The 11,676-nt window shown below is 42.8% G+C and overlaps 2 protein-coding genes across 2 annotated transcripts in view; one reads left to right on the top strand and one right to left on the bottom strand.

The window, feature by feature from the left end:
* Nucleotides 1-1,149: 1,149 nt before the first annotated feature.
* Nucleotides 1,150-2,067, top strand: gpr160 (G protein-coupled receptor 160; the record flags this gene model as incomplete). The annotated part of the gene is made up of 2 exons (XM_080725817.1): nt 1,150-1,609; nt 1,850-2,067. The coding sequence occupies 2 exons, from the start codon at nt 1,150-1,152 to the stop codon at nt 2,065-2,067; spliced, it is 678 nt and encodes a 225-aa protein (XP_080581943.1).
* A 6,602-nt stretch (nt 2,068-8,669) lies between these two features.
* The window catches only part of skila (SKI-like proto-oncogene a), a 37,097-nt gene continuing 34,090 nt past the window's right edge, over nt 8,670-11,676 (bottom strand). The window contains exon 6 of the mRNA XM_080725818.1: nt 8,670-11,205. Within this exon, the coding sequence (XP_080581944.1) occupies nt 10,942-11,205 (264 nt within the window). The 3' untranslated portion in view covers nt 8,670-10,941. The remainder of the gene's footprint in view (nt 11,206-11,676) is intronic.

Below are 11,676 nucleotides of genomic sequence, written 5' to 3' on the forward strand. Positions count from 1 at the left end.
AACTCTTATTGAAGCACATTGCTGTAGGCTACTAAAAGGCTGCAGTAGCCTAGTAGCCATGCATGCATTCTTTTAGCCTATAATTTCCTCCCATTTAACAAGAAAAGCCATTTAAGTATCCTCTGTAGTTATTCTAAATTGCACAATTGGCTACAGCTGTTTTAATTACTAATAGACAATTATTTGTATAAGTATGTATGTTAATAGGATCAGTTTTGTTTTGTATCCTACCTGTTGCAAGTTATCACATCACTGTTGAATCCCGCAGGGCAGATAATAATAAACTTGATGAAGTGTAAAAAGACTAGCAACAACAAAAAAATAACATTTGAGCAAAAAACACAATAAGATTTAAAAAATAGAACCATGTCATAGAACAATGTCAAGAACAATAAAAGAGATTGCAAGATCAAGTTAAAATAACAGTGAAATACAAATATATAGATCTGGTTGTAATGGAAGTTTCTATTATTTTATTTACTACCTGTCCATTGCTCAACCCAGAACAACAGAGCCAAGTGGTAGCCTAAGGATGGAAAGTGAGATACTGTACTGTAGGCCTACTAAACTGTCAGAAAACCAAGTGCAGGCTTACCCTCACTTACCTTCAGTTGGTCAACATCAAAACATCTGAATGTAATTTTGGCAGTGGCACAGCAATACAGCATTGGGAAAATTTGGTTTGGTTATTCAAATAAGATTAGACTAGTAATCATGTGAGGGGTATGCAATCTAACACTAAACTCTAGTGCATTATTATTATATTATGTTTGGATTTAGGAGATCCACCTAATTGCAATGCAACAATTCAAATCAAGACAGTTGTATTTCAGCTCACCAAATGAAATCTAATTCAATTACATCAGTTTTAAATTTGAGTATAAAATTATGGGAATAACCGTTACAGTATTTAGAAGATATTTTAAGGGTGATTTAAATGCTATGTACCCTAAAAACTAATAGCCTAATCTTTAAGGGACACCTTATTTATTACATGTCGGGTCGAGTTATATTTGGGAGTGGGATGTATGTTATACGCAATATATGGCAAGTAACAGCATCTTACTTTGGACTGGTTTAATCAGTAGGTCTTTCCTCACAGGTGGATGGAACAGATCACGTTGTGGTTTTCAAAACCCAGGCTCCACAATGCACACGTCCATTCCATCCATCCTGCTCGGCCTGGGAGGGAAGTGCTTACTCAACTGGACACTGGTTCTTCTTCAGCGGAGCCACATCTGTGAATGCTTCATAGGTGTGTTCATCGTCTCCCTGACCATCGTGGACATGGTCCTAACCCTCACCCTGACCACCCTGCATCTTCAAGGTGATGGCTGCCTCCTGGGCCTGCGCCTGACCCGCCACCATGTGTGTCTGCTGGTTCAAATACTCGGAGAAATGTACAATTCACTGCAGTGGCCCATTGTGTTCACTACTTGCTTGGACCATTACTTTACCGTGTCTAACAGGTTACAGAATATTACCATAAGGACTCGAAAGATCACATACTCATACGTTACTAGTCTCCTATGGACCATGGCTGCTCTTTATGTATTTCTAGTGTCTGGGTTTTTCCCTGTGCTGGAGAATGAGTCTCCCAGCCAGCTGCGTAAATGCTGGGTATTCTGTTCCCCTCAGATCTCACAGATGTCAGCCACAGTTCTCCTCCTGACTGTGAGCTGTACAATGTTCTCATGCACAGGGTTTCCGAAACTCAGCCCACAGCACTTACCAAGAAACCAATCTGAGGCACAACTAACACAGACGGATCAAAGTGACTCACGGACTGCAGGAGAGATTGTTGCGCAAACACTGAAAATATTTCTCAATACATGGTCTTACTTCTTAGTTTTCATGGCTGTATCCCTCATGTTGCCTGTGGGAATACCCTCGCACCTGGGCTTGAACGTGCCTTGGCTTTGCTTCCTCAACAGTGTTGTGATAGGAGTGGTTTTGTGTGCGAGCTGTCCAGACTCACAGCTGCTGCAAGGCGTGGTGGCGTTGCCCCAGGACATCTTCTGTGACTGGAGATTCAGCTTAGTGGAGGACAGGATTATGACTGCCTAGAGACCCAAACATCTCTATGTCAAGGACCCCCAAATGTATATTTATTTGGATCTTATTAAAAGGATTTTGCTCACAAGATGATCTATTACATACATGGGCAACTGGCGTTATGCTGCCCACAAGCTGATATATTATTGATTTAGCTGTTACAATTCCAAACATGCCAACATGACCAGCTTGAATTCAGTCTATATTAGTAGCTTAATGACTAGTACTGCTCGTCTTTATGTCCTATGCATTTGTATTTAAGTTCATAAAGTTAACATAAGAACATATAAATGCATTTGAAATTAAATAAAAATAAATACTTTCAGGATTCAAAAATAGCTCAAAATAATTCAGGATTCCAATTCAAAAATAGCAGATCTACAAGCTCAAAATGCTTCGCACTGCGATGCGTTTTGAGCTTGTAGATCAGCTATTTTTGACTGTATATGCATTGTGGCCCTCTGTAGTGAGTGTGAAATATAGTGGCCCTCTCCATCATCAAAGTTGCCCACTCCTGATTTATAATATACTGTATATACCGGTAGCCATTCATGAAATGGTGTTAGTGGTTAAACTGTTCCTTATTTTGCTGGTGACCCCTGGATGGAACCCCCTGGGGGTCCACGGACCCCACGTTGAGAACCATTGGCATAGAGTCTAGAGATGCTCATGTAGAGCAACATGGCAGAGCAAATGGAAGAGGTCAATGTTTGTGGTCCAAGACAGCCCTGCTCACGTAGCCACACAACACACACCATATGACCAAAACTCAGTGGACACCCTTTCTAATTAGTGCTCTTTTCAAACAAAATAAAAGGATTACACACCAGTGTTGTGGAGGTACTGACCACGGTAAGTTAAGCAATGTTAAAAAAAGAGATGCTATATTATGAACTAATCTTGACCGCACTTTTGAGAACCGCTGGTCTAGAATGTCATTGTAGCTGTAGGGTGGGGGTCAGCTTAGCCCCTCTCTAGTGACTCCCTGTAGCTTATTATAAATGTAGTAGTTTATTTTCTTCACATCTTCCTTTTAATTTATCGTTGCCATAGTAGGCCAAACATGATTCAAATACGTTTTCAACATTTCTGCCAACTAAAATTTGCGTCTGCGTCACATTTGCACATTTATTGGAGAGATGGCTTGTGTAAACAAACCGAATAGCTCTGTTTACTACCGGTATATATACTAATGTATGTATGTTCCCTATTTTCAACTGTTTTTATTATATTTTGACACTTGCTTTGGCAATGTAAACGTATGTTTTCTCATGCCAATAAAGCTCATTTGAATTGAATTGAGATAACTGAGGAAAACAGAATTTAATAGGTTGTGGACAGCCGCTTGCTTTCACTGCCAAATTTGTCAATGCTGTTGGATTACCTGTGTATTGTTATACAGTATATCATATTTAATGAATGCTCGTTAACATGTATTTAGTTATTTTGATAGGGTAATTGCGACCATAGGTCGCAAGTTTACTATGAAAACCGGCACATCTTGTCCACGTATCCGTGTATCTCTGAAGTTCACGCCTGACACTGGTTCCCCTGACACACCACTGTGACATCACAGGTGACATCACCTATGTAAAAGTCCATATATGGGTGGTTATTCCCCAGAATCCCTTTTATGCCCATGAAGATCCCTGATGTCATCGATATACATCACTGGCCAGATGGCCAAGACATGGCCCATATCTGTGTGGCTGGTTCAGATAGGGATCTCAATGTATGGGAACAACTCTTAACAGAATCCCTTTTATGCCCATATATGGAGATCCCTAATGTCATCAATATTAAGCCCATATCTAACAGGACTTCATATGGGAATGACCATATATGGAGGAAGACAGCCCAATGAGCCCATATCTGTGTGGCTGGTTCAGACAGGGATTTCCATGTATGGGCATAAAAGGGATGTACCATATAGGCTACAGTACATGGATCTCCAGGTACCAGGGGTCTCCATATATGGGTAACTGGTCCGATATACATCTCTGGCCAGATGGCCAAGAATTGGCGCGACGTTGCCCTGAGGCGTCTTACTAGTATACACTTTGCATGTGTTATGTTTTATGTTATGTTTGAGGCTCCAGACAGATTTTGTATAATAAAACAATTGTTCGAAAATGTATTTTTTTACATTTAAGGTTGCTGACTCCTGCTCAGTGCTGTAGCCTTTACATCTACATTCACCAGGGAAAGAAAAAGAACATCATTTATTACACTAGAAACGGTGTCCACTGATTTTTAGTCATATAGCTCCATGTTGTCTCTGTGCAACATCGACATTTTGCTGAATTTGTCTCTCAGGGATCATAAGGCTTTGACTTGCTCAATGTAGAACCGTTAAACCACAGACTCACTTCCTTAATTGTGGTGAACCATGTTCAGTAGTTCCTTCTCAACATGTTTGTGTGCCTGGCCTCTCAGAATGTTCAATAACAATTTGTTATTGTCATGATTACTAATGTACAGAATGAAAATGTGTATGTTTGGTAAATAGCAAAAGCACAGTATCCACATTATGAGACAATAATAAATGCAAAACACAATATTAGTTTTGACACTACAGAACTTTACTTGAATTTGATCCAAGTTCATTGTCTATACAGGGTATATTTACAAGATCTGAAATCAGGGAAAAGGGCACAAACAGAAAGGAAAAAAAAAACACTTGATACAACTGAGGTATTAGCTAAAAGCATTTACAGGTATGTAATTAACTAGTAAATATCAATTATGATAAACGGTTAGAGATGCAGTGTCCTCTGCTTAAAAAACATCTTTTTATATCACAACATGAGGTAGGAGAACAGTGTCTCGATTCATGCAAGAACAAATGTCTCATCACACTGTAGTATTGGCAACATAGTATGCAATGGTCATACATAGACACTGCGTTGTATGTTTCAGAATAGCATCAAGGGGGAAATCTTTTTCTTTTTTGTTTGTTTAACAAAGCCATAAATATTTTCTCTTTAAATCTTTCTAATAGTTAGTCTGTGTAAGGTGTATAAAATGAAAATATGGTGAGTCTATTCTTAGTAACCAGTCCACCCTAATCCTGTGATCAATCTTATCACAAGGTGCAGCCTACATCCTAGTATCCCACACCGGCATATTGTCGCTGTCTGTCAGAAACCTTGTATCTCCATTTTTCACATCGTTTTGTTAGTTTTTTTCATCAATCACAAATAAGTCACAAAAATAGCCAATATACCAATTGGCAAAGTGCACCAGGCTAGGGGACCAGGCTTATTATTCAACCAAGAGCTTGTGACTACATTATAATTACATATATATATTTTTTAAATTTCCTGAAACTGTTGTGAACATACAAGGTTTCCAACGACTGCGTCGATATGATAATGCCTGGCTGAAAACACACATACCCAACTACAAAGCTATTACCTTTTGACAGTTTCAAAGGTTATTTTGCATTTGCTTACAGAGTTGGAGTTCACCTCTACACACAGCCAGGAAGGGCATTCCATGGGTATGCATTGCAAATTCTGTATTCAAATGTCCAGCAAAGTCATGCTCCTTCCGAAAGGCAGAGCCTGTGTTTTAGAGAGGGTGTGTGTTGGGTGGGGACGACTTCACACTACAAAATCCTGTACAAAGCATATCCAAAGTTCTCATAACACTGCAAATGCAAGAAGGTCCGGCACGCCGCGTTAGAGATTTTTTCTTTTCTTATTTTAGTCACTTTTTCTCATTATCATCATCATCATCATCATAGCATACAACTTAAGATATAGAGCGCCCCTTGTGTATAAAATGCAATTTACACAAAGTAACACCCCCCACCCCCCCCAAAAAAAGAAAACTTGTAAAAAGAATATTTTGTCAACTTGTCGAAGAGGTAATTATGGCATTAATAAACGTAATACTGATTATCATGTGAGTGATGTCGTCACATGGGAAAACAATGGGTGACATTTGAAAAGATCGACAAAGATGCACCGTCTCAGTAAGTCAGACTCACGGAGATACTGTGCAAGTATGTCCAATAAGTGTGTCCCCATTATAGCTGCGCTGCTTCCATCAATGGCAAGTAGTGGGTGGCAAACACACTAAAGCACCCACACGTACATGGAATAATCGTGTGGCTCCAAATCAAATCAGCCTATGTCTTCTGTTCTCGAGTGAATTTCCTTTTACATGACACTTAGTGACACTTTATAAAACAAATTGCATATTAAAAACTTGAGCATTTTCTGTCAATGTTCATCATGCATATGAGATATCTCAATAGCTTGTGCGTTTACAATGGGGGGGGGGGGGGGGGGGGGGGTGGGGGGTGGGCAACATCTTTCTTTTTTTTCCTTTCTTTTTTACATCAAACAGATCAATTGATTGGCCTGGTGACAACAAACAGAATGTAATGAGTAGTGAAACATGCAGAAAACCTTTTTTTAATATCAAAATGCATTTCCTTAATGAAATGTTTTTGTTTCAAATTACTAACGTGGGGTGTGGTATCAGAATCAGATATCACAAGGGGACAAGGCTTAATATTATTAAATTACACATCAACAGCCCATTTAAGTTGGAATCCACAAAAGAAGAAGCAATCAGTTCAGAAAAGGGGAGGGCTGTGGTAAAGAAGCATATTTCCTATTTCAGGTTTGTCCTGTGTTGGGTTTAAAAGCCTGATTTATACTTCGTTGCATGCTGGTGTTGCGCAGCAAATAGCACATCTACAAGCTTGCCAACACGCTGCAACAAAGTACAAATCAAGTATAACACTACCATGCATTTCATCTCCCCGAACATCCGGTTTGCACACCTGTTGCAGGGTCAACCAATGATAAAAGTCAAAAATGATTTAAAATAATCATCATCATAATAAACATTTAGGCTGTTAGGAGCCTCAGAGTTTCTGTCCTGGTCCGATTTATATAACCTTCTGAAGATTATTCATAAGAACAGTTAATATATTAATGGCTACTGTATTTACAAAGTGAATATAAATCTTTAGTTAATACATTAAATATCTTTTTTTCTCTCTCTCTCTCTCTCATAAATTCAAGAAAAGTTTTATATGGAACAATAGTAAGAGTGTACATGTGCGGTATTGTATGGGAGTAGATTCTTTTGAGCTCTTCACATTTTAACGTGTCGGTCGGGCAAGTCTTCCGTCATCCTCTCCTTCGTGACGACACCTGCGTTGTGGCGCATTTTTAACTACTAGCACACAAGAGCTGTACTCTGCCCGCTCACAATGGTCTGCTATTGTAAAGGGAGGAGGTGTAAGAAAAATCTGCATTGAAAGGGCTGGAGCACAGTGGAATGTCTTATCATTTGCATTTATAGCAGATGCATAAAAAAAGCTCAGTGTTAAACCAAGGCCAATCCCCCTTTTCTTTTCAAACAATTATTTACATACACACACGCACGCACGCTCGCTTTGGGATCTCCTCGATGGCAATAATAAAGCGTCCTTTTTTTTCCTTTTTTCTTGCCCAGCAACTGACACAATAACAGTCTTCTCTCTCTCTCTCTCTCTCTCTCTCTCTCTCTCTCTCTCTCTATCTCTCGCGCGCTCTCGCTCTCCCTCTCCCTCTCCCTCTCCATTCCTCTGGCTGAATGTCTACTCGCTCTCCTGGGCATTCACAAAACACCACACACACACCAGCTGATCTGCCACTAGAGATGGATGGGTGGGATTCGTGTACATGTGATTGTGTGTGTGTGTGTGTGTGTGTGTGTGTGTGTGTGTGTGTGTGTGTGTGTGTGTGTGTGCGTGCGTGCGTGCGTGTGTGCGTGCGTGCGTGCGTGCGTGCGTGCGTGCGTGCGTGATTGAGTGATGGCAGTTCTGTGAGGGCAGAGGGAGGGGGGTGGAGAGAGGGGATCCTGTACCCCCCCACCACCCCCCGACAACAACAGCTGCCCCCATTCTGCAGGCTCGGCGGACAAAAGGGGCTCCTGTCTGCGTGGCCCGGTGTCCCAGGCCACCCAGCCAGGAGAGAGAGAGAGGGTGTCAGGCACTCCCATGCGTTCCCCATTTTGCTCCCCTCGCTCACCTCCCTCTTCCCTCCTCTCTGGCTCTACCCTGCTCTGTTTGTTCAGCCAGGCAGAATAACATAAAGCAGGCTTGATCCGAGGGCCCAGAACCCCTGTCTTCAGACTACAGACTGCTTTCACCTGTGACCCACATTCTCTCAGAACGACACGACGCTCGGGGGACGAAGAGGGCGGCGATTGAAAACCGTCTGCAAAACAATGATGTCAGGCCCAGAAAACAGTGGGGGGAACCGACCGACCCCTGGAGCTTTGATCATCTACTGGGAACGCCAGGGCCCATTGTTCCGTTCCAACGAACGACCACATGGACAGGACACTTCGTGTGTGCGCGCGCGGGACGTGCGTGCGTGCGTCTGCGGAGGAATGCCGTGTTGTGGCGACACAGTAGGTCTACTAACTGCACGCCTCCTTGCGTGGCCATCAAAACAAGACCCGAGGGGGGAGCCTGACCCCCGCTAACCACGCTTTCTACGAAAGTCGCCCTGGTTAAACCAACCCCCATTCAAACCCCCACCCACCCCCCGGAAACATTCCATTCCCTTAGAGGTTCAGGAGTGTGAAAGGGAGAGAGAGGGACCACTTTCGACCTGGCGTCCATATGTATATGGTAATTTTCAAAAACATTCAAACGTTTCAAAACCTTTCAAAGACGGCAAAAATACGCAATATACAATCTCACAATGTGTCCGTCTCGAACACATTGTGAGCTTATAGATCGGCCGGTTTTCGCCGAGCGACACCAACCGTACAGCAAAGTATAAAATAGGGCTTAAGTGGTTAAGCTTTCCTTCGCGGGCCAAGCCTTTAAAAAAGGAAAACACAGTGATTCCTGCCTAGGCCAAAGTGAGTTGAAAACCACAGTGTAAAAAACAGTAGCTGGTGGTTTTCCCCAGCAGAGGGCATTTCTGTTTTGTTAGCAGTACAGTAGTGGAAGGAAGGTGTGTGGTGGTCTTTGAGAGGTAGAGGTGACGTGTGGTGAGCAGCTGGAGGATCAGCTAGCACAGTGGTTCTCAACCTTTTCAGGCCGTGACCCCCAAAATAATCATATTTTAACTGGGGACCCCCGCACAAGCACTTGGAATTGTAGGAGTTGGCATTACATTTGGTTTGACTCGATCATTGTGAAAATAGCAGTTCTGCTCACAATGTGAGCATGTAGATCGGCTATTTTCACAATTTCAGCCTCTAATATTTGACAATTTGAGCAATGTTTGACCAGAGGTACTAAAAAGGTCTTTAAAGTCCTTAAATTGTCACTTTAAATATGTGCAGATACCCTCTATACACTTCAACTTTATGTTGGTTTGTTTACTGTTGAGTGAGAAAACAATGTTAACATTTAGCTTAACATCTGGGGACCCCCCCAAAATAATTTGGGGACCCCTCTGGGGGTCCCCGACCCACAGGTTGAGAACCACTGAGCTAGCAGACTGTTTGGTCTACGACGGCAGGATGGAGCGGACGCTGCCCGGCAGATTCACAAGGAGAAGACCAGGGGTCTACAGCTGCAAGTAGAACCCTGGGTCCAGACCTCCACATCAGAGGAACAAGCTTGGCTACCTCACATTCAAAACACTCCCATTTTTTCATTTTTTTTTTACTTTTCTTTTTTAACAATAAATGTATTTTATTTCCTCTCAGTATGAGCATTGACGTTTTTTTCTCTTGTTTGTTTGTTTTTCTATACATGATAGATCTGTTTAGGGTTTTTTCTTTTTTTAAACGTTCGTCACTGCATTCCACGAGGGAAAAGAAAAGAGTATAAACCAAAAATAAAAAGTGACGTCGTTAAGAAACGTCCGTGCAGTCAAGTCAAGTCGTTCCTGCGTTTCGCTGGTACTTGGAGCATTTCGGGGGCCGTTATGTTACAGAACGACGTAGCAGAGGTGAGCACACACGACCAGACCCCCTTGATATGTGTCCGACAGGGGGTGCGGGTGGGGTGCTGGGTGGGGGGGCTCTGGTCGCAGTGCCAGGTAGTTATATAAAGTGAAGTTCTGGGAGAATGCAGAGGAAAATAAAGTCTGTGTTGTGTTGGTGTGAGTCTCTGAGCCAAGCTCAAAACAACAAATAAGGAGAAAGGTCTCTCTGTTAGGTTACAACACAATGAACACGTCCGTCCCAGAATCCATAATAAGAGGAGGTTGGAGAGGTGGGAGGTGGAGGTGAAGGTCGAGGAGCGGGGCAGACGGACAGACAGACAGACAGACAGACAGACAGACAGACAGACAGAGAGAGAGAGAGAGACAGGAGTTTAAATGGTCTCTGAATGAACCAAACTCCTATCTGTGAAGCAGCCGTTTCTCTGCTCTCCATAAAGAAAAGAAAGAAATATATATATATATATAAATTAAATCAAAATGTACAAAAAAGAAAACAAAGTTTAAATACTGTTTAAGGAGAGAGGGAGCGGATGGATAAAATAAAGTAATAAAATAAAAAAAGCACATGACAGAAAACTACATTTCTTAAAAATTTCCGTTGAAGTAAAAGACAAAACGTTGAACGTCATACGTTATTAAAAATAATTAAATAAAATGTAAAAAGAAAGACAGAGTAGAGAAGAGAAGGGGTGGGGGGGGGGGGGGGGGGGGGGGGGTGTGGGCGCTGTGGGTGATCCACGGTGTGACGTCAAAAAGCAGCACAACCTCAGCCTTGAGGGGGTTGATGGTTGAATTCCCTGTTGTCCTGTGCTCAGGCTGGTTTGTTTGTGTCTATACGGGGAGGGAGGGAGGGGGTCGGGTTCACTGGCAGACCCACGGAAGCGGGCGGGGCAACCGGTTCCAGGAGGGTGAAGGAGGAAGGAGAACGGAGGGAGCGGGTGGGTGGGTGGTGGGTGGTGCCGGCATGCTACTTTTGGCCGGTCTCGGAGGCCTCTGAGGTGGTGGAGGAGGTGGAGTTGGGCGGTGGGGAGTGGGTGTTGGGGGGTCCGGTGGAGGGGGTGGGCGGAGGGGACGGGCTGCCGCCGCCACCGCCGCTCTGGGACATCTGCTGCTTGAGCTGGGCGATGGTGCGCTCCAGCTTCTCCCGCGCCTCCCGCTCCCGACGCAGCTCCTCCTGCAGCTCCAGCCGGTCGGCCTCCGCCTGCTCCAGCCGCTGCCGTAACTCCGACAACTGGTGGAGAGAGAGAGAGAGAGAGAGAGAGAGAGAGAGAGAGAGAGAGAGAGAGAGAGAGAGAGGTGGAAGGGGGGGTTTAGTCGGGTTAGTCTCAAACAGCGGGACCCATTTGTGGGTCACGGGCCAATTTGTATGGGCCACGACTCAAGTAAAAAATCCCCTTTTCTTTTCATACATTTAAATAAATAAATATATGTATTTCAAAATATTTAAAAAATATATATATTAAAAAATAAAGTTTTATACATTTTAAAATAAACAAAAACAAACAAACAAATGTAAGTGCAAATGCCATGAATAAAAAATTAGAATAATTAAGAAGTGAAGTGAAAATAGCCGATCTACAAGCTCAAAACGCGGCACAAGGCGCTGTGCACTTGTAGATCTGCTATTTTCACTAGTTTGTGTCCCGGGCAAACTTATTATAATCTCTCTTTAGGGTCTCGACCTGAAAAGTTTTGAAACCTT

Source organism: Nannobrachium achirus (genome assembly GCF_963921795.1).
Source record: "Nannobrachium achirus genome assembly, chromosome: 5".
Classification (NCBI taxonomy): Eukaryota; Metazoa; Chordata; class Actinopteri; order Myctophiformes; family Myctophidae; genus Nannobrachium; species Nannobrachium achirus.